General features: G+C 48.6%; 1 protein-coding gene and 1 long non-coding RNA gene across 2 annotated transcripts in view; both read left to right on the forward strand.

Moving 5' to 3' along the window:
• The window catches only part of LOC310713255, a 258,239-nt gene that overhangs the window by 65,717 nt on the left and 167,890 nt on the right, over positions 1 to 24,632 (forward strand). The gene's annotated exons all lie outside the window — the stretch shown is intronic.
• On the forward strand, positions 5,582 to 15,661 carry LOC310713795 (uncharacterized protein; the record flags this gene model as incomplete). The annotated part of the gene is made up of 3 exons (XM_083518365.1): positions 5,582 to 5,984; positions 10,401 to 11,395; positions 14,590 to 15,661. 3 exons carry the CDS (start codon positions 5,582 to 5,584, stop codon positions 15,058 to 15,060), a joined length of 1,869 nt encoding a protein of 622 aa, XP_083374491.1. The 3' UTR covers positions 15,061 to 15,661.

Raw genomic sequence — 24,632 nt, forward strand, 5'->3', positions numbered from 1 at the left:
CTTTTTACTTAATATACATTTCTTACTCTCACTATTACATTTAAATCTCATAACTAATGTCTCTCTTCTTTCTCTTCTTTGCAATATTTCATATATTTCTCCCTACAAGACTTCTTGTAATCCTACTAGCGTAATTTGTTGATTGCAGGTGCTCTTCAAATAGTTCATATATTTCTTCCAATCTTCTGTAAGTCTCTGGTCCCGCAGGTTTCAAATCCTTCCTGTCGTTTTATCCAGTTCTGCGTAGTCCATTAATTTTGTCTGCCATTCTTCTTTCGTCGCCCTGCCTTTCCATCTTGCAATTTTTTAACATCCTTTTTTTTAAAAAAAAAATCTATTCATTTTTTCCTGTTTTACAATTTAGAATATTCGTTTAAACAACCTTCAAATATCAGTGACTTCCCTTCCACTCCTTCCTTGGTTCATTTTGCATAACATAAATCCCTGCATATTTAATATAAAACGAACCGTTCAGTATTCCATTATTACATCCATCAAAACTTATTTACACTGTTGAATTTATCTTAATGCTGCCAACATTTTCCAAGCGTACACAATTTTAAACACCCTTAAGGCTTTATGTTGTGAACCGGCTTGTGATCTTTGGATCAATGGCAGTACTGTATACAAAATTATTATTATTATTATTATTTAGGCTTGACTTACACCAAACAGGGCCAGCCAAAGACATTTTGGAACCTGAGGCAGACCCCAAAATTGTATCCCCCCCCTCCAGGGAAGAAGGGGCGAGGGAAGATTGACAGCAGGAACAAGGAGGCAAGAAAGATTGACATTGGGATTTGCTGCCCCGGTGGACCTTGCCGCCTGAGGCAGCCGCCTGACCTTGCCACATGGGTGGGCCGGCCCTGATACCAAACATCATAAATGTATTTCAAGGGTAAACATAGATTCTTGGAAACCACTCTGTGCCAGTTCTAGAGCAAGCTGTGACCCAAACAGAGAAGTACTGCTATTCTTCCTGGAGAGCCTGAGTAGATGTGAGCTGGCACAAATCTCCCTGCACTTTTACTGCTCTTGTTATTTGGAGGGGTGCTCTGCAAGGTCTCTGCTCCAAGGAGCTTACAATCAGAAAGGCCCAGAACTGCAATGCAGTCCAACACTAGGAACACCCCTTTGAGGGCAGGATTGTGCTTCAGCGGAAACCCATTCTGGTTAGCTCAAAGGGTCCTGGGGATACTTTGGCACAGTAAAGGGGCATTTCCAGAAACATCCCCCACCACCCCACAGAGTGAAAAGGAACGGACTAGATGAGCTTTGGGTCTGATCTGGCAAGGAGGCAATCCTTTCGTTTCCCCTTGGAACTCACCGTTTCTCCAAAACCTAGAAACGGCTGCAGACATTCAAATGTTTTCCTTGCCTGTCTTTAGGAATATAGTGCTATGTTCTCCTTCCCCTGCTAGATCATAGAATCCTAGAGTTGGAAGAGACCACAAGGGCCATCGAGTCCAACCCCCTGCCAAGCAGGAAACACCATCAGAGCACTCCTGACATATGGTTGTCAAGCCTCTGCTTAAAGACCTCCAAAGGAGGAGACTCCACCACACTCCTTGGCAGCAAATTCCACTGTCAAACAGCTCTTACTGTCAGGAAGTTCTTCCTAATGTTTAGGTGGAATCTTCTTTCTTGTAGTTTGGATCCATTGCTCCGTGTCCGCTTCTCTGGAGCAGCAGAAAACAACCTTTCTCCCTCCTCTATGTGACATCCTTTTATATATTTGAACATGGCTGTCATATCATCCCTTAACCTCCTCTTCTCCAGGCTAAACATGCCCAGCTCCCTTAGCCGTTCCTCATAAGGCATCGTTTCCAGGCCTTTGACCATTTTGGTTGCCCTCCTCTGGACACGTTCCAGTTTGTCAGTGTCCTTCTTGAACTGTGGTGCCCAGAACTGGACACAGTACTCCAGGTGAGGTCTGACCAGAGCAGAATACAGTGGCACTATTACTTCCCTTGATCTAGATGCTATACTCCTATTGATGCAGCCCAGAATTGCATTGGCTTTTTTAGCTGCCGCGTCACACTGTTGGCTCATGTCAAGTTTGTGGTCAACCAAGACTCCTAGATCCTTTTCACATGTACTGCTCTCAAGCCAGGTGTCACCCATGGCTTGACCCATAGATGGGCCAGATCCTGATGCCAGGTAAAGGTAAAGGGACCCCTGACCATTAGGTCCAGTTGTGGCCAACTCTGGGGTTGCGGCGCTCATCTCGCTTTATTGGCCGAGGGAGCCGGCGTACAGCTTCCGGGTCATGTGGCCAGCAGGACTAAGCCGCCTCTGGCGAACCAGAGCAGTGCACGGAAACGCCGTTTACCTTCCCGTCAGAGCGGTACCTATTTATCTACTTGCACTTTGACGTGCTTTCGAACTGCTAGGTTGGCAGGAGCAGGGACTGAGCAACGGGAGCTCACCCTGTCGTGGGGATTCGAACCAACGACCTTCTGATTGGCAAGTCCTAGGCTCTGTGGTTTAGACCACAGCGCCACCCGCGTCCCTATCCTGATGCCAATCTCTTCCTGAAAGGAGACAGAGAGCAATGGTCCACTTTGCGAAACATTCTCATTTATGGGACCGCCTCTCCTGGTTTGCCCCCATAGTTATAACCATAGTTCAGAGGTCCTTGGCCCTAAGGAAGCCAGATTATCCTCCCCCAGCGCCAGGGCCTTCTCAGTGGTGGCTCCGACCTGGTGGAATGCTCTGTCCCATGAGACCAGGGCCCTGCAGGATTTAACCTCCTTCCACAGTGCCTGTAATACAGGGCTATTCCACCTGGCCTTTAATTTGAATTCAGCCTGATCTTTTATTTCCCTTCTCTTCCCTCCCCTTTTTATGAAAATCACCTGCCCTGAGACCCCACAGCTAATTCTCCCTTGATCTCCTCACTGGCCCAAGTAGGACTAATTCAGCCAGCTCGCCCTGGTGATCATCTAACTAATGTTTATTGGATGGATTTCCCCCCTAAATTGATTTTGGGATTCTGAATTTATTGTTATTCATGTTTTATACTGTATTTTATGCTGTTTTTTGTTGCATCAATTAAGTGTTTTAAATTTTTTGTTACCTGCCCTGAGCCCGGTTTTCTGAACCAGGAAGGGCGGGATATAAATTTATTACTATTTATTATTTCTGACTTGGTCCTGCAGCATCTCCAGAGTGTGGGATGTAAAATGGTAGAAGGTAAAGGACCCCTGGACGGTTCAGTCCAGTCAAAGGCAACTATGGGGTTTCAGCGCTCATCTCGGTTTCAGGCCGAGGGAGCCGGCGTTTGTCCACAAACAGCTTTCCAGGTCATGTGGCCAGCAGGACTAAACCGCTTCTGGCACAACAGAACACCGTGACGGAAACCAGAGCGCACAGAAACGGCGTTTACCTTCCCGCTGGAGTGGTACCTATTTATCTACTTGCACTTTGACGTGCTTTCGAACTGCTAGGTTGGCAGGAGCAGGGACTGAGCAATGGGAGCTCACTCCGTCGCAGGGATTCGAACCTCCAACCTTCTGATCGGCAAGCCCAAGAGCCTCAGTGGTTTAGACCACAGCGCCACCTGCATCCCTAGTGTGGGATGTACAGTCAAATGCAACATTCCTTATTTCCCTAGAATGGGCGCAGGCAGGGGGACATCCGGTCAGTGTAACCTCCTTCTCCACTGGCCTGGAGCATCCCTCCCCCGCATGTGACCTGGGAGATGCGCTTGGCTATGGCTGACGCCATAAAACAGCTGAGTCATGCAGCCATTTTCTCAGCCTTCTTGATCAGTCTTCATGTTGTCTTGTCCCAGTGTTGTCTTCTTCTCTCTTTTGCTGCCATGCTGCTCTCCTGCAGCCATTTTGTTCCATTAATGTACATTTTGCTGTCTGCTGGCTCTCAGCCAGCAGCACATGCGTTCAGCCTCCATATGAGACTCAGACTTTGTCGTGTAACTATTAAGACATGCCTGCCTTTCAGGGCTCAAATCGTGAACTGACGTGAGCAAACTTTTTGTTGCTTCACTCAGAAAGACTCTTGTGTCTTTATTCTTTTAAGGGGGATTAGAATGGACATCAGGAAATAATACTAATACTAATACTAATACTAATACTAATACTACTACTACTACTACTACTAATAATAATAATAATAATAGTTTATTATGTATACCCTGCCCATCTGGGCTGGGCTTCCCCAGCCACTCTGGGCAGCTACCAACAGAATATTAAAATACAGTAATGCATCAAACATTAAAAGCTTCCCTAAACAGGGCTGCCTTCAGATGTCTTCTAAAAGTCTGGTAGTTGTTGTTCTCATTGACATCTCGTGGAAGGGCATTCCATAGGGCAGGTGCCACCACCAAGAAGGCCCTCTGCCTGGTTCCCTGTGAGTTGGCTTCTCGCAGCGGGGGAACCGCCAGAAGGCCCTTGGAGCTGGACCACAGTGTCCGGGCAGAATAATCTTAACTAAGAGGTCCGTATGGTCAAAGCTATAGTTTTCTCTGTAGTGATGTATGGAAGTGAGAGTTGGACCATAAAGAAGGCTGATTGCCAAAGAATGGATGCTTTTGAATTCTGGTGCTGGAGGAGACTCTTGAGAGTCCCATGGACTGCAAAAAGATCAAACTGATCCATTCTCAAGGAAGTCAGCCCTGAGTGCTCACCGGAAGGACAGATCCTGAAGCTGAGGCTCCAAGACTTCGGCCACCTCATGAGAAGAGAAGACTCCCTGGAAAAGACCCTGATGTTGGGAAAGATGGACGGCAGAAGGAGAAGGGGACGACAGAGGACAAGATAGTGGGACAGTGTTCTCGAAGCTACTAGCATGAGTTTGACCAAACTGCAGGAGGCAATGGAAGACAGGAGTGCCTGGCGTGCTCTGATCCAGGGGGTCACAAAGAGGCGGACACGACTAAATGACTAAACAACAACAAAGAGGTTCAAACGAATCTGCAAACTAGCTTCCAGCTATATTGAGGGGAATCTACTCTGCTACATCACTTCCTAGCGTGAGTGAAGGAAGGATAAGGATAATATATCCTTTCCTACTATCCTTAACATTCCCACGCAGAGGAGTCCTTAGGGGAAAGGTGCAACATGGAAAAGGATGCATGATGGAAGTTTGCATGCAACTACAGTCATGTCTCGTGTTGCGTTTGCTTCATGATACGTTTTTTCTGGTTGCATCCTGAAAGTACCGGAAAGGGTTACTTCCGGGTTTCGCCGCTCGCGCATGTGCATGTGCAGATGCGCAAAATGATGTCACGTGCATGTGCAGACAAGGTGAATCACGACCTGCGCAGACACGCAAACATGGGTTGCATTCTGCTCATGTTGCGAACGGGACTCTGGAACAGATCCCGTTCGCAACCAGAGGTACCACTGTACTGTTTGGGTTGCATTCAGTATGTGCGCAACCTCGCAAACACACATCGCCGCAACCCAGAAATGGCCAGAAAAGGGACAGGGGCAGAATGAGACGTCGGACGATTGGGCTGCCTTTCTGTTCTTCTTCGAACTCCTCCATGCTCCCATTTCAAGCCCTCCTCAACACCCTTTGGCAAAGCCAGGCAGCTGACTCTGGCGGTCATTCCACCATGCGCCTACCCCCCTCCAAAGAATGCAGCTCTGGCGGAGTGTTGTGCAGAAGAACCACGCATGACAGCGCACTGACATCACAGTGGGCAGACTCTACCAACCTGGGCTGGGACGGAGGCCGTGCTCGGTCCGCCCAGCTCTCGGTGCAACCAGCCTTGACCTTGTGGCTGAGTGCCAGGACTTCTTGGTCCTCCCACATGGCCCAGACCGGGTGTCCCTGGGCCGGCCGGTCTTCAAACGCCTGCAGGAGCAGCGGGGACCACAGGCGGCCAGAGCAGACCAGGCGGTTTTCTCACGGCACGGAGGAGGAGGAGGACGACTGGGAGACTGACCAGGACTACGTCAACAATGCCAGCAGGCCGTGGGGAGATCGTGAGATTTCGACGGCCTCCATTATTTCTGGTAAGCCCAAGAAGAGCTTGGCCTGTCTAGTCCGGCATCTCGTTCTCACAGTGGCCAAGCAGATACCTGTGAGACGCACACAAGCAGGACTCGAACACAAGAGCAACGCGCTCCTCCTGTGGTTTGCCTCTGACTGTGGAGCAGAGCAGAGGCGTCCTGGCTAGCAACCATCGATAGCCCTCTCCTCCTCCAGGAATTTGTCCAATCCTCTTCTTAAAGCCATCTAGGTTGGTGGGCATCAATACCTCTTGAGGCAGGGAGTTCCAGAGGTTAACAGTCTTGAATCTTCCAACATTCAGCTTCATGGGAAGTCCACAAGTTCTAATGCCATAAGAGAGGGAGAAAAACTGTTCTCTACCCACTTTCCCCCATGCCATGACATTCCCAAGTTTATACCCAGCCAGATGGGCGGAGTATAAAAAAAAAATTATTATTATTATTATTGACTTCTAATAATAATAGTAATAAATTTTTATTTATGCCCCGCCCTTCCCGGTTCAAAAACCGGGCTCAGAGCAGCTAACAACAAATTTAAAGCACTTAATTCTTTAAGCAGAGACTTGACAACCATATGTCAGGAGTGCTCTGATGGTGTTTCCTGCTTGGCAGGGGATTGGACTCGATGGCCCTTGTGGTCTCTTCCAACTCTAGGATTCTATGGTTCTATGATTCTATAATTGTAGCAGCAGCATAAAACACAGTATAAAAACATGAATAACAATAAATTTCAAAGTTCAGAAATCAATTTAGGGGAAATCCATCTAATAAGCATTAGTCTCCAGGGCTAGCTGGCTGAATTGGTCCTACTTGGGCCAGCGAGGAGGCCAGGGGAGAATTAGCTGTGGGGTCTCAGAGCGGGTAATCTTCATAAAAAGGAAAGGAAAGGGAATAAAAGATCAGGCTGAGTTCAGATTAAAAGCCAGGTGGAATAGCTCTGTCTTACAGGCCCTGCGGAAGGAGGTTAAATCCTGCAGGGCCCTGGTCTCCTGGGACAGAGCGTTCCACCAGGTGGGAGCCATCACTAAGAAGGCCCTGGCCCTGGTGGAGGATAATCTGACTTCCTTAGGGCCCGGGACCTCTAAACGTCTATCATGTTGCTTTTACTCATATTTTCTCTATTAAAAAAAAATCATTTTCATTTGATTTTACAAATGCAAATCAATTACAATACCAAATGCATATCCATAAAATGAGATTTCTCTCAATCTTGTGACTTCCCCCCATCCATTTCATGGGTCCTATTGTCAACATTCCCAACAGCATATTATTTCATAGTCTCTATTTTGTACCTATACATATATAGTATCCATAATATTTGTTAAATTACAAGCGGTATTAAAATCCTGCTCATGTTTTCATCTGCTTACAGTGGTCTCCTAACTAAATTATAAACTTTTCCCATTCTTTCTTGAATTTCTTGTCTTCTTGGTCTCTTGAGTTTCCCGGTCAGTTTTGCCATTTCAGCATAGACTAACAGCTTAATTTGCCATTCCTCTCTGGCAGGGACTGTTTCTTCTTTCCATCTCTGGGCTACTGTTACCACGTACATAAAAAATCTTTTCTGTCCCTTTGGGATGTTGTTGTTGTTTTTAGTCATTTAGTTGTGTCCAACACTTCGTGACCCCCTGGACCAGAGCACACCAGGCCCTCCTGTCTTCCACTGCCTCCCGCAGTTTGGTCAAACTCATGCTGGTAGCTTCGAGAACACTGTCCCACCATCTCGTCCTCTGTCCCCACCATCTCCCCTTCTCCTTGTGCCCTCCATCTTTCCCAACATCAGGGTCTTTTCCAGGGAGTCTTCTCTTCTCATGAGGTGGCCAAAGTCTTGGAGCCTTGGCTTCACGATCTGTCCTTCCAGTGAGCACTCAGGGCTGATTTCCTTCAGAATGGAGAGGTTGGATCTTCTTGCAGTCCACGGGACTCTCCAGAGTCTCCTCCAGCGCCATAATTCAAAAGCATCCATTCTTCGGCGATCAGCCTTCTTGATGGTCCAGCTCTCACCTCCATACATCACTACTGGGAAAACCAGAGCTTTAACTATATGGACCTTTCTTGGCAAGGTGATGTCTCTGTTTTTTAAGATGCTGTCTAGGTTTGTCATTGCTTTTTCCCCCAGAAGCAGGCGTCTTTTATTTTCGTGACTGCTGTCACCATCTGCAGTGATCATGGAGCCCAACTTTGGGATAGTTTCTCTAAACTGTTAAGTCCCAAACACTGCAACCTTTCCTCTTGGCCTTCTTCTGAACTTTTTCCAGTTCTTTTTGATTGGAGGTGCCCAGAACTGTGCAAGGTATTCCAAATGTGCTCACGCCATGGATTTGTATAATGGCATTACGATAAGGTTACCATATTTTTTTCAATGAATCCAGGGACACTTTTCAACTTCAATGAATTTTGTATGGGGAATGATTTGTAAATCTGGGGACTGTCCCCGGGAAACGGGGACGTCTGGTAACCTTACATTACGATATTGGCAGTTTTATTTTCAATTCCTTTCCTAAACACTGAGGTCCAGCTCCGAGGGCCTTCTGGCAGTTCCCTCACTGCGAGAAGCCAAGTTACAGGGAATCAGGCAGAGGGCCTTCTTGGTGGTGGCACCCACCCTGTGGAACGCCCTCCCTTCAGATGTCAAAGAGAAGAACAACTACGAGACTTTTAGAAGACATCTGAAGGCAGCCCTGTTTAGGGAAGCTTTTAATGTTTAACAGACTATTGTATTTTAATATTCTGTTGAAAGCTGCCCAGAGTGGCTGGAGAGACCCAGCAAGATGGGCGGAGTATAAATAATAAATTATTATTATTATTATAAACCTAGTGAAGAAGGAAGTCATAAACATGAACTGGAAGGACTTTGGGAAGGAGAAGCAGTTGCTGCCCCAAATTGTTGGGCTTTGCTGCATTTATTTTGAATTATAGCTCCCACTAGCCCCAAAGGGGAGATTCAGACAAGGAATGGATTCATGACATCCATTCTAAGTGGTGTGTCTTGGACTTGTTAGATGCAGAGGAAGAGGAGAGGTTCCAGCTGGGGAACCCCAAAGGGAAGAAGGCTCAGAAACCAGGGAGTGGTGGTGGTACAACCATGAGTGGTCAGAGGGAGAAGGGGGAGAAGACTAGAAGGAGGAGGTGTCAGACACTTGGTGAGAAGGGAGAGTTTGTGGCAGAGAGCAGTCCAGATTCAGAGGCAGAAGCTGAAGCAGGAGAGGAGGGAGGTCAAGAGGCCGAGATGAGTCAGGCTGGTGTCCTACTGCGAAAAGCTCCCCTCCAACCTTGTCTCCCAGAACCAGAAGAGGCATGAAGTGGGCGGAACCATGCAGGCGCAGTCTCCAATTGCTTGGAAAAAGCCCTGGGGAGGTAGGGCAGAGCCGTCAACTTTTCCCTTTTCTTGTGGGGAATCCTATTCGGAATAAGGGAATTTCCCTTTAAAAAAGGGAAAAGTTGACAGCTATGGAGGTAGAGACCTTTGGTCTCAGAAACTGGTCCATAGGGCAAGACCGACCTGGGATGAGCTGCTGTGCTCCTCAGGCCTGACACGAAACCAAGTCTGTGCAGGTCGTGTTCTTTGTAAGAAAGGGTTAACTCCAACGTGCACAGTGTGATTTATTGCTGGCTCCTCCTGTCACTTAGTTTTCTACCACCCAGATGCTTGGGAGGGACTACAGTGGTACCTCGGGCTGCGAACAGGATCCGTTCCAGAGCCCCGTTCACATCCTGAATAGAACGTAAGACGCATCTGCGTTTCGCCACTTCCGCGCATACGCATAATGTCATTTTGACCGTCTGCGCATGCGCGAGTGGTGAAACCCGGAAGTAACGTGCTCCATTACTTCCAGGTCGCCGCGGAGCGCAACACGAAAATACCTATCCTGAAGCATATTTATCCCGAGGTATGACTGTATAGGGATGCGGGTGGCGCTGTGGGTTAAACCGCAGAGCCTAGGACTTGCCGATCAGAAGGTCGGCGGTTCGAATCCCCACGACAGGGTGAGCTCCCGTTGCTCGGTCCCTGCTCCTGCCCACCTAGCAGTTCGAAAGCACATCAAAGTGCAAGTAGCTAAATAGGTACCGCTCCGGTGGGAAGGTAAACGGCATTTCCGTGCGCTGCTCTGGTTCGCCAGAAGCGGCTTAGTCATGCTGTCCACATGACCCGGAAGCTGTACGCTGGCTCCCTCGGCCAGTAAAGCAAGATGAGCGCCCCAACCCCAGAGTCGGCCACGACTGGACCTAATGGTCAGGGGTCCCTTTACCTATGACTGTACAATTCTCACCAGCCCCAGCCAAGCTGTCCAGGCTGAGGCTGATGGGTATTGTAGTCTAAAATATCTGGAGGACTCCCAGTTGTGTAAAGAAGATGTACAAGGAGGCCATGAATCGGAGACACTTTTTCACTGTCTTTCCGGTTTCACTTCTCTTTAGAGCTCTCTAGATCCATCCGAGAATGCAGCCTCGGAAAGCCGAATCCGCCCAGAAGGACGGATCACGCTGATTGCCAAAGCCACCTCTGGGGTTGTAAGGATCCGGTGCGGAACCGCCCGAAGTATCCCGAGGGGCATCAGCCGCCGCTGTGCCCGCACGTGCGATCTTCGCCCAGCCTGGGTATAGAGAGGGCATCCCTGTTCAACCGCAATGCTGCAGAGAAGCTGGACACTTTCTTCTCCCAGAAGCTGAAAGCCCGCGTGTCCGACCCCTGCGAGGACCTGGGGACCCCTCAGGAAGACCCCACAGACCCCAGCGGGCCCTGGAGGGACCCCAGGAAGGAACACGCTGGCCCCGAGCGAAACTGCAGGAGGCAGGATCACAGCCGCGCAACGCAAGGAAGAGGAGATGCCACCCATGCCCACGGCTGCCACCCATGCCCTCGGACCCTCCGGCACTGTCTCACTGGCAAAGGCGGGGCATCGGAGCGCGTCTATTGGCGGCAGGAGAGCAGCAGGCCCTCCACGGCCGTCAGCAGCTCAGCACGGATCCTGCCTCGCTGCAGAATCAGCCACGTCCAGAGCTGCACGGCCTGCCAAGCGTTTAACAGGGACACGCCAGCGGGCATGGAGACGCTCCAGGAGAACGGCTGGAGTCTGCCGGAAGGCAAGGAGAGAGCGGGTTTGAGTGGCCCCCGCCAGAGGGAAAGGACGGGGCCTCCTTGCCGGCGGCAGGTGCCAGACCGGTTTTTGAAAGTTCAGCAGTGGCTGGAGGAGACGCCGGCCGAAGACCCTCCGTCCCACCCAAGGCAACAGGGGCGTGGGGCTGGGCATCGGGGCAGCCCAGGCACTCTGGGGTGGCCACCTGCGTACGGATCACTGGATCAGAAGGAAAGGGATTCTTGGGGAGAGGCAGGAGGCTGTCCAAGTCTGGACCCCACAGCTGAGATCAGGCACAGAATGAAGAGCCATCAGGAAGAGGATCCCACTCATCAGGTGAGGGGGCAGAGGGAAGGGCTGGGGAATAATAATAATAATAATAATAATAATAATAATAATAATAATAATAATAGTAATAATAATTTTATTATTTATATGCCGCCCATCTGACTGGGCTGCCCCGGACACTCTGGGCAACTTCCAGCAAAATATTAAGACCACAGTTAAACATCTACCAGCTCCATCTGGTACGCAGACTGAGACCCTCCCTGCCCGCTGTCTGTCTCGCCAGAGTAGTGCATGCTCTGGTTATCTCTCGCTTGGACTACTGCAATGCGCTCTACGTGGGGCTACCTTTGAAGGTGACTCGGAAACTACAACTAATCCAGAATGCGGCAGCCAGACTGGTGACTGGGAGCGGCCGCCGAGACCATATAACACTGGTCTTGAAAGACCTACATTGGCTCCCAGTACGTTTCCAAGCACAATTCAAAGCGTTGGTGCTGACCTTTAAAGCCCTAAACGGCCTCAAAGGCCCAGTAGACCTGAAGGAGCGTCTCCACCCCCATTGTTCAGCCCAGACACTGAGGTCCAACCGCCTTCTGGCGGTTCCCTCACTGCGAGAAGCTAAGCTATGTGGAACCAGGCAGAGGGCCTTCTTGAGGCAGAGTGTGGTGGAGTCTCCTTCTTTGGAGGTCTTTAAGCAGAGGCTTGACAACCATATGTCAGGAGTGCTCTGATGGTGTTTCCTGCTTGGCAGGGGGTTGGACTCGATGGCCCTTGTGGTCTCTTCCAACTCTAAGATTCTATGATTCTATGATATAGTTGGACTACAAACAACTCCCTTAAGAGGCTGCCGAATCAGGATTTGCAAATCTGTCCCCGGACAAATTCCGTCCCCGGAATGTCCCCCCATTTTCAAATCTGTCCCTAGGAAACATGGCAGCAGCAGCCTCAGCAGCCCGGAGCCAGCCTGGTAGCGCAGTTGGCTCTGGCTGGCTTTAGGAGCTGCCCGCTGCTGCCGCCACTGCCAAGGAAGAACCAGGGACGTCCGTCGGTACAAATCTCCTGCCCCCTTCCCTTTTTGTTTTGACAGATCAGGGGCAGCTCAGGAGTCGCGGGCGGGCGGCTGTTGCCCAGGAGGGGTGCAAGGCGCACGGTTTCTCTGCCAGGCAAGGTGCAAAGCCCTTCTTTTGCACCCTGCGAAACATAAATGCACAGAGTTTTTTTAAAAACTGGGCAACAGCCGCCCACCCTTGGATCCTGAGCCTCCCCCATCAGTCAAAACGAGGAACAGGGCAGGAGATCGGGGAAGGCTCGGGAGTCACGGGCGCCTGGATGTTGCCCAGTTTTTTAAAAAACTTTGTGCATTTAAGAAGAAACCAGTAGGAGAACACTTCAATCTCCCAGGACATTCTATACAAGATCTCAAAGTAGCTGTTTTACTACAAAGGAATTTCAGAAATAGACTGGAAAGAGAAGCTGCTGAATTGCAACTCATTACCAAACTTAAAACCATGGAGAGACCTGGTATGAACAAAGACATTGGATTCTTATCTCATTATACATGACTAAGCCATTTCTCACCTTCTCACCCCTTGCCTTTTCCTGTAAGACCTATTACAGTCGTTAAGAGTCGTCAACAGGCTCATCTCAGCTATCTGCCAATCTCCCATTCCCACCACCCTTCTGAGTAATACCCCTCCCCACCTTCTCACTATATAGAAGGATCTGGCAACTTCTGTTTCAGTGTATCTGAAGAAGTGTGCATGCACACGAAAGCTCATACCAAGAACTAACTTAGTTGGTCTTTAAGGTGCTACTGGAAGGAATTTTTTTATTTTGTGCATTTATGTTTCACAGGGTGCAAAAGAAGGGCTTTGCACCTTTATACAATATGCATGTGTGCTTGGGCCCAGAGTCTTTTGCCTCACCATCCCCACTCCTGACTCCCTGTTGCTACTCAGCTTAAAAAGGGGGGGGGAATATGTGTCCCCAGATTCATTGAAAAAAATCTGGTAACCATACCCTAAACTCACTGAGCCTCCGCTTCCTGCCCTTCTGCCTTTTCCCTCCTGCACAGAACAAAAGAAATTACTGTGAAAATCCCTGAAACGAGAACTAATTGACTGTAGAATCACAAAAATCATTCTTTAACATCAGCAGTCAGGAGCGCTTCAGCCCTGTTTTTGAGTGTTTGAAACGTAAAACCTCAATTTCTTAATAGGGCTATGTTTAAAACTTGTCTGAGTCTCTGCCCTGTTTTTGAGTTTGTTTGAAACTTCACACCTTAATTTTGTATTACTATTGCTTGGTTCTCTTAAATAGGGTTATGTTTAAAACTTTTTTGAGTTTCTGCCCTGTGTTTTGAGTTTGTTTGAAACTTTAAAACCTCATTTTCTTATCACTACTGCTTGATTCTCTTAAATAGGACTATGTTTAAAACTTGTCACTGAGGTTTTCATACCTTCTTTGTAAACTCTGTAAGCTTTGTAAGCTTGTTTGATATCACTTCAAATCTTATAATTTCTTTATTTCCTTCTGAGGAAACTGATAGGCTCAGTGAAACGAGTTTTGTAGCCGGCACCTCGTTAAATCTTTGTTTAATTGAAATATACCGGGTTTTTTGCACCATAACACTCACTTTTTTCCTCCTAGAAAGTAAGGGGAAATGTCTGTGCGTGTTATGGAGGGAATGCCTACGGGTGGCATGCCTACGGATTTTCCTCCTCTAAAAACTACGTGTGTGTTACGGTCGGGTGCGTGTTATAGAGCGAAAAATACGGTACTCAGAGTCGCAAAGTGATTTCATGCTCTTTATTCAGCTCATAGTGGTGAGGAGGAATGAATGAAAGTCCCCTCACAGTATCTGCTTTATATACATTATTTACACAATGGGCTGCACATGATTGGCTAATTCCGGAATTCTACTGTAAGCCAATCAGGTTGTGGATTCACTTCTATCTGGAGCAGGATTGGGTGGTTCCTGCCAACCAATCATACTGCTGCATTGTTCTAGGACCAATCAGACTGCTGCATTTTGGATCCTATTGTTCTAGGACCAATCAGACTGCTGCAGTTTGGATCCTATTCAACTCAGTACATAACATTAATTCTAGTTTATTTTTTGATTTTTGTTATTCTATAGTCGATTACTTCTCGTTTCAGGGATTTTCAGGGTAATTTCTTTTGTTCTGTGTAATTTCTTGGGTCTCTGATTGTCTTTTTTCCACTGGTTTCCCCTCCTGCAGGCTTCCGGGCTCCACGCCTGCGACGACGCCAGTACCTCTCCCGCCACGTGCTCCTGCCTCTTCTGCGAGCAGCAGAGGCCCCGCGCCACGCTGGTCTCCGGCAAGAAAAAGCCGGACCCCTCCGCGGAGGAGGTGGCCGTGCAGCTGCAGGCGGAGAACCGGATCCCCCGGATCGTGGAGGCCTTTGAGCGCCGTTCGCTGAGGGAGGCCAAGATCGTGGAGAGGGAGAAGGCATACCTGTCTGCCCGGCAGAGGGAGCTGGAGAAGCGGGCAAGGGCGGGCAAGGCCAGGCGAGGCCACCACCAGGCCAGCGGCGCCAGGGCAAGGAAGCCCCATGCCAAGGAAGAGGAGCAGACGCCGCGTGAGGAGCCCAGGCCCCGGGCAGTGCCAGAGGGGCCCCCAAAGCGCCACCAGGCGAGGGAGCGAACGGCCAAGCCCAGTTTCATGGACAGACTGCGAGGGCACTACTAGATCCGTCAGCTCAAGATGGCCAGGGACTGGACGGGAGGAAAGCCTGCGGCGATGTGGCCGAGGGAACCACGGCGTGGACGAGGCTCCGAAAGGTGGTGGCCCCGACGCCAGCAGGGGCTGTTCCTCTGCAAAGGCAGGACAGGGACAGGTGGCAGAACAGGAAGCTGGCATGCCCTGGCGCTGCCCGTGGGAAGGGCGTGCTAAGCGTAGGGAGCGTGCTTCTGCCCAGGGGTCTCTGCCGTGGGTCTGGTGCTGGAGACTGTGCCCAAAGTTGCCACGCCAAAGGGATCTCTGAGAAGACAGAGCAATGGGCCAAGGGGTTGCAGGTGGCGCTCTGGGCCTGCTGTGGGCACAGCTGCAATGGGGGGCAGAGAGGGGGCAGCAAGGTGAAGCAGTATCCTGGCCAGTAGGTAGGTTTTCCCAGCGGCTCCTGGGCCCCATGCGAAAAGGATGCTTGCTTGCGCGCAACATGGGATATTTCCCACTGGGTGGGAGCAGGTCCAATGGCCTGTTCCATGGAAGCCATGGAGGGCGTGTGATGCAATTCAAGCTGGTGTGTTAGTATGAATAAATCATGGCTGTGATGCAGCTGTGACAACGAGATGATGCGTCCCTTGCTTGATTGACGAAGGGTAGGAAGGAAGATGTGTGGGGAGGGGGTTAGGGGAGAGTGGGACCTCTTGTGGGGGACACACTTTGCTCATTCTGGGGTAGTTGGTCTACCTTGGGCTCCTCGTTGCGCTCAACTCTCACCTGTGGCTCCCAGAGGCTGTCCGCAGGTGACAGAGGCCACACCCCAGGAAACCAACAGAAAAAAGACGGAACTGAGAAATTGCACAAAACAAATGAAATACAGTGGTACCTTGGGTTACAGACGCTTCAGGTTACATACGCTTCAGGTTACAGACTCCGCTAACCCAGAAATATTACCTCAGGTTAAGAACTTTGCTCCAGGATGAGAACAGAAATTGTGCTCCGCCGGTGCGGCAGCAGTGGGAGGCCCCATTAGCTAAAGTGGTGCTTCAGGTTAAGAACAGTTTCAGGTTAAGAACGGACCTCCGGAACGAATTAAGTACTTAACCCGAGGTACCACTGTACCTTGAAAATCCCTGAAACGAGAAGTAATCGACTATAAATATTGTCTTGTGAAAATCAACTAAATAATAAAAATCAAAAAGCTTATTAGAAAAACCTAAAATAGAACAAAGCCTTAACGGGATGCCGGCTACAAAGCTCGTTCCACTGAACTATTCCGTTTCCTCAGAAGGAAACAGAAAAATCATAAACTTTAAATGACCAAAATTCAAACAAGGGAAGAACCCCAAGAGTTCTGACGTATTATAATCCTAGCTCAACCTAGGTAAAGCAAAGCACAGTAATAAAGGATTGACAACAGGCTCCGGCAGATGGAGCAGAAAAGACCAAGAGGGGGTCCAGTGGTCAAGAAAGTGGTTTCTGCATGTTCTGTAAAGGGAAGTGAGGGGCAGGTGGGGCTCATCCACCTGGGAGGGGAGCCCATCTAGGAGAAGAAAATCTCTGACCTAATAATAATAATAATAATAATAATAATAATAATAATTTATTATTTATACCTCGCCCATCTGGCTGGGTCTCCCCAGCCACTCTGGGCTGCTTCCAACAAAATATTAAAAATACAATAAAGCATCAAACATCAGAAGCTTCCCTGAACAGGGCTGCCTTCAGGTGTCTTCTAAATGTCAGGTAGTTGTATTTCTCTTTGACATCTGGTGGGAGGGTGTTCCACAGGGCGGGTGCCACCACCGAGAAGGCCCTCTGCCTGGTTCCCTGTAACTTCGCTTCTCACAGGGAGGCAAGCACCAGAAGGCCCTCGGAGCTGGACCTCAGTGTCCGGGTGGAACGATGGGGCTGGAGACGCTCCTATCCTACCCTAAGCTCCCTATGTGGGGAATATATTGGGGAAAAGAAAAGGCTAAGGAGTAAACCCTACACAAATTGGGAGTCCCTAAGGCGGTTGGGTGGTGCCTTGTACGCCTCCTTCCGGCAGCCCAGCTGGTGCCAAACGTCTCGTTCTGCTTTCCTTTGGGCCACATCATCAGGGTCAAAAGAGGAGTCTGGCCATCTGGACAGCCCAGGACCTCCAAGCACCCTCCCCAGGCTTGCCCCCTGGGGAGATCACTTTGGTGCGACCAACGCAGCATTTTAGCTTCATCCCTGAAGGCGCACTCCATTGCCTCTTCAGACAGACAGGTGTCAATAACAACAACAGATTTGAAAGGGTTTGGGATTGTGTTGCGCCCAGTGCAAAAGGTTCTGGGTAGGCAGAAGGAATGGTGGGACTTCTTACAGCCTGGACTACAACTCCCCTCAACCCAGCCAGCCATGACATATCCAGGTTGGGCTGCCCAAAACCCTGGCAAGCCCCTGCCAGTTAAGGTTGCACAATACTGAGCAAGGTGGACCTTAGTATAAGGTCTTCTTCCTGGTCCTGGACCAGAGGCCCAACAAAGAACAACAGGTGAGGGAAGGGGAGGGAAAGAAGATGGAATTGAGACTGCCAAGAAGATGCTTCACCCATGACAGATGGATAAATATAGGATGGGGGACACCTGGCTTGCCAGCAGGACATACAGAAAGCATCTAGGGTGTCTTCGTAGACCACATCTTGGGAGGAAAGTAATGACAAACATAGACAGCATCTTAAAAAGCAGAGACATCACCTTGCCGACAAAGGTCTGTATAGTTAAAGCCATGGTTTTCCCAGTAGTGATGTATGGAAGTGAGAGCTGGACCATAAAGAAGGCTGATCGCCGAAGAATGGATGCTTTTGACTTATGGTGCTGGAGGAGACTCTTGAGAGTCCCGTGGACTGCAAGAAGATCCAACCTCTCCATTCTTAAGGAAATCAGCCCTGAGTGCTCACTGAAAGGACAGATCCTGAAGCTGAGGCTCCAAGACTTTGGCCACCTCATGAGAAGAGAAGACTCCCTGGAAAAGACCCTGATGTTGGGAAAGATGGAGGGCACAAGGAGAAGGGGACGACAGAGGATGAGATGGTTGGACAGTGTTCTCGAAGCTACCAGCATGAGTTTGACCAAACTGGGGGAGGCAATGGAAGACAGGAGGGCCTGGTGTCCAGGGGGTCACGAAGAGGAGGACACGACTAAACGACTAAACAACAACAACAACAGTAGACCACAAGCCAACAGTGTGATGCAGCAGCAAAAAAAGCTAATGCTATTCTGGGCTGCCTCAACAGAAATCTAGTGTCCAGATCAAGAGAAGCAATAGTACTGATCTCACTTGAAATACTGTGTCCAATTCTGGGCTCCACAATTTAAGGAGGATGTTGACAACCTGGAAGGTATGTAGAGGATGTTGGGTTTCCTTAATCTTGAGGTGGCCAATGGTGCTACTCAGAAGCATGTTTGTAGTCTTGATCTGAATGGCAACACACCTGTGAGCTCTTGACAATTCAACACACCTGTGGCCTCTTGGCAATTTAAATAATTAGAGGGGGAGTTTAACTGCTGCACCAAATGCAGTCATGTGGAAGGGTAATTGAGTATTTGAAAACTGTATTTAAGCTGACCGTGTGTTTTGTATAGCGCTGGTGTGGAGTCCTGAGGGGTGGTGAGTTGCTGCTGTTTGATTATTATATATTCAAAAATAGAAATAAGCAAGTATATGGTGAGCAGCCTTTTATGTTTAACGCCCCAGTCGCTGCATGCATTCAGCTGGTGAAGAAGTCTAACAGAGGAGGATGGCCAAGATGACCAAGGATCTGGATATGTTTAGCCTGGAAAAGTGGAGGCAAGTTACTAGAAGGGAGATTCTGGCTAAACGCTGGGAAGAACTTTCTGACAGTAAGAGCTGTTGGACAGTGGAACAGAGGTCTCCTTCCTTGGAGGTTTTTAAGCAGAGGTTGGAGGGCCACCTGTCATGGATGATTTACTTGAGATTCCTGCATTGGAGGGGGTTGAACTGAATACTAAATAATAATAATAAATAATAATAATAATAATAATAATAATAAATAATAAATAATTAATAAATAATAATAAATTTTATTTATACCCCGCCCTCCCCAGCCAAGGCCAGGCTCAGGGCAGCTAACACCAAGTATAAAAACAGTTGATTAAAATACAATTTAAATAGGGACGTGGGTGTTGCTGTGGGTTAAACCACAGAGCCTAGGACTTGCTGATCAGAAGGTCAGCAGTTTGAATCCCCGCGACGGGGTGAGCTCCCGTTGCTCGGTCTCTGCTCCTGCCAACCTAGCAGTTCGAAAGCCCGTCAGAGTGCAAGTAGATAAATAGGTACCACTCCGGCGGGAAGGTAAACGGCATTTCTGTGCGCTGCTCTGGTTTGCCAGAAGCGGCTTAGTCATGCTGGCCACATGACCCGGAAGCTGTACGCCGGCTCCCTTGGCCAATAAAGAGAGATGAGCTCCGCAACCCCAGAGTCGGCCACGACTGGACCTAATGGTCAGGGGTCCCTTTACCTTTACCTTTACAACTTAAAAACAAGATTAAAATACAACATTAAAATGCAGCCTCATTTCAGTGGAAGCCCAAATCAAAAACTGTTTGGGGGGAGAAAACAGCAAATCTACACCAAGGCCAACTATCCAGATTGCTCCTACGTGGGCCAGAAAAAAAGACAGGGAAGTCCCCAAATAGGAGTTCCATAACAGAAGGAGAAAAGAAAAAGGATAGAGGGGAAGGGAATCAAGTTGATTCCAGACCAAAGGTCAGGCGGAACAACTCTGTCTTACAGGCCCTGCGGAAAGAAATCAGATCCTGCAGCCTTGGGGTCCCTGCCAACTCTCAGGTTATATGATTCTGACATCTGGCCTACTTCCATGCCTATTATTATTATTATTATTATTATTATTATTATTATTATTATTTATTTTATTATTTATTTATTTATACCCTGTCCATCTGGCTAGGCTTCCCCAGCCACTCTGGGCGGCTTCTAACACAATATTAAAATACAATAACCTATTAAACATCAAAAGCTTCCCTAAACAGGGCTGCCTTCAGATGTCCTCTAAAAGTCTAGTAGTTGTTTATCCCTTTGACATCTGATGGGAGGGCGTTCCAAGGGCGGGTGCCACCACTGAGAAGGCCCTCTGCCTGGTTCCCTGTGACTTGGCTTCTCGCAGTGAGGGAACAGCCAGAAGGTCCTCAGCGCTGGACCTCAGTGTCCGGGCAGAACGATGGGGGTGGAGACGCTCCTTCAGGTCTACTGAAGTGCATGATCCACTTGAGGAATGGACTGGCCAGGCTGGGTGGAGTTGGAGAGTGTCTGGGTGACAGGCAGAGAGAGGCAGACAGACGGACAGAACGTCTGCCCATCGCTGTTCCATTCCCCGCTCCCTGGGGCTTCTGAGGGGCATTCAGTGCAGCTACTCAAGCAGAGGATGGGATGCCCTCTGGGGCCAGACAAGTGTTTGAAGCTCTCTGCATGTGGATTGAGATGAGGAATCAAAAGGACCGACTCTTTCCCTAAGGAAAGAAAGCAAGAGACTGATAACTCCCTGAAAGGAGGACCCCTTCTGGGGTGCTTGAGGCAAAATCTCCAGTCTCTTGCCCCTCCAGGCACAAAATTTAAATTGGGAGGGGGGAGCAGACTGGTCTGTTTCTTTCTCCCTCCAGGAAAAGAAATCAGTGCTTGCTTTGGAATGGCCATACAGATCTAACTCAGATAGATAATTTTATTACGGTCGGAGACCAGCTTATAAAACACACTTGGAGGTACAATCCCAGAAGGAAAACAAACAGTTAAAACAATGTACAACAATAAATTTGAAATTTATAAATGTGATAAGCATGTAGATGCTAAAAACTTTAAGATAAGCCAACGCAGGGCGATGACCCAGAGTCACCCATGAAACCGAGTTTGGGGATTTTCTTCACAAACTACTTTGAGTCAGGGGATGGTCTGCGCCTACAGATCTGTACACAGAATCTGGTGACCATCCGGATCGTCTTCTGATCTTTGCCTAACAGGAAAAGGTCGAATTTTTGCTTTTCCGGGAGGTCAGCGAGCCTCACCAGTAGGGGACCAACAGTCTCACTACGTGCCTCTTCATAAAAGGGACATCTAAAGAACAAGTGCTCTGGGCTTCCTATCTCCCCCAATGAACAGGTGCAAAGTCTCTGAGCATATGGGACTTTTTAAAAGGCTCCTTCCAGGACCAGTGAGGGCAGAGCCGAGCTTCTGCTGGATCTAACTCATATTTAATATTCCATAGAATCACGGAATTGCAGAGTTGGAAGGGGCCACGAGTGGTCATCTAGTCCAACCCCTGAAAGGCAGGAATCTTTGACCCATTTATAACTCACCTTTCCCTCTAAGGCACTCAAGGTGGCTGATCTAATTCTCCCCCTCCTCATTTAATCCCCACAACAACCCTGTGAGGTAAGATGGGCTGAGAGGCAGTGACTGGATCACCCAGGGAGCTTCAGGGTGGAGGGGGAATTTGAAGCCGGGTCTTTTACGCGGCAGCTAAAAAAGCCAATGCAATTCTGGGCTGCATCAATAGGAGTATAGCATCTAGATCAAGGGAAGTAATCGTGCCCCTGTATTCTGCTCTGGTCAGACCTCACCTGGAGTACTGTGTCCAGTTCTGGGCACCACAGTTCAAGAAGGACACTGACAAACTGGAACGTGTCCAGAGGAGGGCAACCAAAATGGTCAAAGGCCTGGAAACGATGCCTTATGAGGAACGGCTAAGGGAGCTGGGCATGTTTAGCCTGGAGAAGAGGAGGTTAAGGGGTGATATGATAGCCATGTTCAAATATATAAAAGGATGTCACATAGAGGAGGGAGAAAGGTTGTTTTCTGCTGCTCCAGAGAAGCGGACACGGAGCAATGGATCCAAACTACAAGAAAGAAGATTCCACCTAAACATTAGGAAGAACTTCCTGACAGTAAGAGCTGTTCGACAGTGGAATTTGCTGCCAAGGAGTGTGGTGGAGTCTCCTACTTTGGAGGTCTTTAAGCAGAGGCTTGTCAACCATATGTCAGGAGTGCTCTGATGGTGTTTCCTGCTTGGCAGGGGGTTGGACTCGATGGCCCTTGGGGTCTCTTCCAACTCTATGATTCTATGATTCTCTCCCGAGATGTAGTTTGGCACTCTAACTGCTACAGCACACTGGCTCTCTGTGTCAGCTCCCAGCAACCACAATGGCCGGTGATGATCAGGGATGAAAATGGGAGCAGCAGTTCCACAACATCTAGAGAACCACGGGATTTTTGAGGGGAAGTGCGTGGAACAGGTCTCGGTGTTTCGATTTCTGGGAACGGAGTTGAGAGACGACCTAACCTGGGGAGAAAACAGCAAAGACCTGGTGAAGAGAGCACAGCAGAGCTTATATTTTCTGAGAGTCCTCCAGAAAAACAGTCTCTCAAAGGACCTGTTGATGGCATTTTACCATTGTACTGTGGAGAGCGTATTAACTTATGGTCTGTGTGTGTGGTTTGGGAGCTGCACAGTCAGGGGAAAAACAATGCTGTCCAGGGTTGTAAAGACTGAGAAGAATAATTGGGTGCCCTCTTCCCACCTTAGATCAAATCTACACTTCCAGGTGACATAAGAAAGCTGCAGAGATAACGCAGGATAGTGCGCACCCCAGAAATGATCTCTTTCAGCTTCTGCCTTCTGGAAGAAGGTACAGGGTTATTTATAAAGACCAGGACTAGCCGCTTGAGAAACAGTTTCTAAGCAAATGCAATTCTGGTTCTAAACGCAGCATAAGGGGTCTCTATAGTATAGTGTATTTTAAAATGGGGTTTCAGAGTGTTTAGGGTTTTATGTAGTTTTTATATAGTTTTATGTAGTTTTTCAATTTCATTGTTCTGCATGGGACAATGACAATAAAGATATCATATATCAATCCCCATCTCTCATTCCTGCACTCAGGATTGCTAGACACTTATCATAAAACATCAGTCAAACACAAGAGGCATCAGCGTAATTAACACAAGGGTACAAAAGCATTCCACAGATGCAAGAATCAGGAATGTGGAAACAGTGACTTGAGCAGTTTGCAGTGGGTCTACTCTGAAGTAAGTCTCTTTGAACTCCGTGGGGCTTCCTTCCAAGACTGCATCCTGGTGTTTAGTTGGAATTTCCTTTCCTGCAACTTGAAGCCATGGATTCAAGTCCTACCCTCCAGAGCAGGAGAAAACAAGCTGGCTCCATCTTCCAGGTGACAGCCCTTGAGATATCTGAAGATGGATTCCATATCTCCTCTTAGTCTCCTCTTTCCCAGGCTAAACATATTCACCTCCTTCAAGCGCTCTTCGCAAGGCTTAGTTTCCAGACCCCAGATCACCTTGGTTTCCCTCCTCTGCATACATTTCAGCTTGTCAATATCCCTCTTAAATTGCAGTGTTGCCCCCTTTTGTACAGTGGTACCTCGGGTTAAGAACTTAATTCGTTCTGGAGGTCCGTTCTTAACCTGAAACCGTTCTTAACCTGAGGTACCACTTTAGATAATGGGGCCTCCCGCTGCCGCTGCACGATTTCTGTTCTCATGAAGCAAAGTTCTTAAACCGAAATACTATTTCTGGGTTAGCAGAGTCTGTAACCTGAAGCGTCTGTAACCCGAGGTACCACTGTACTATGAATTTCCTTGATCTGGACACTAGATTTCTGTTGATGCAGAATAGCATCAGTGGGGGGGTTTGCTGCCGCATCACACTGTCAACTCATGTTCAGCTTGTGTGCTACAGTGGTACCTCGGGTTACAGGCGCTTCAGGTTACATACGCTTCAGGTTACAGACTCCACTAACCCAGAAATAGTACCTCGGGTTAAGAACTTTGCTTCAGGATGAGAATAGAAATCGTGGTCTGGCGGTGTGGCAGCAGCAGGAGGCCCCATTAGCTAAAGTGGTGCTTCAGGTTAAGAACAGTTTCAGGTTAAGAACAGACCTCTGGAACGAATTAAGTACTTAACCCGAGGTACCACTGTACTAAGACCCCATGGTCCTTTTCACATGTTCTGCTAGTAAGGCGGATGTCCCCAATCTTATATTTGTAAGTGCAGAACTTGACATTTGTCCCTCTGGAAACTCATTTTTGTTAGTTTGGGCCCAGTTCTCCAATCTCCTAAGGTCACCTTGAATCCCGATTCTGTCTTCTGCATCTGAAGAAGTGTGCATGCACACGAAAGCTTATACCAAGAACTAACTTAGTTGGTCTTTAAGGTGCTACAGGAAGGAATTTTTTTATAGCATTAGCTACTGTTAAGGAAAAATCTAGGTGCCCCCCCATAATTTTCGTAACACTACCCCTCCCACTTTGACGACCTTTGGGGCCCCTTCCCACCCCACAAATCTGTGATTCATCGATCAAGAACCACCCTGTCAGGGAAAGTGTAGCTTGCTCGCCACGAATTAAAACTCCAGTTTGTGGGCTCCTGTTTAGCCCGGGGACCTGGGTCTGCTCCAGATGTTTGGTGTGCCCGTTGCGAATGGCAGCACTACTAGGCGCCGCTACCAAGAGGTGCAAATGCTCCACCTCCCCATGCCTGCAGTAGGCATCTCATGTGGCTCACCCAGGCTCTGGATCTCTGGC

This window comes from Podarcis liolepis (assembly GCF_965112155.1).
Source record: "Podarcis liolepis genome assembly, chromosome: 8".
NCBI lineage: Eukaryota > Metazoa > Chordata > Lepidosauria > Squamata > Lacertidae > Podarcis > Podarcis liolepis.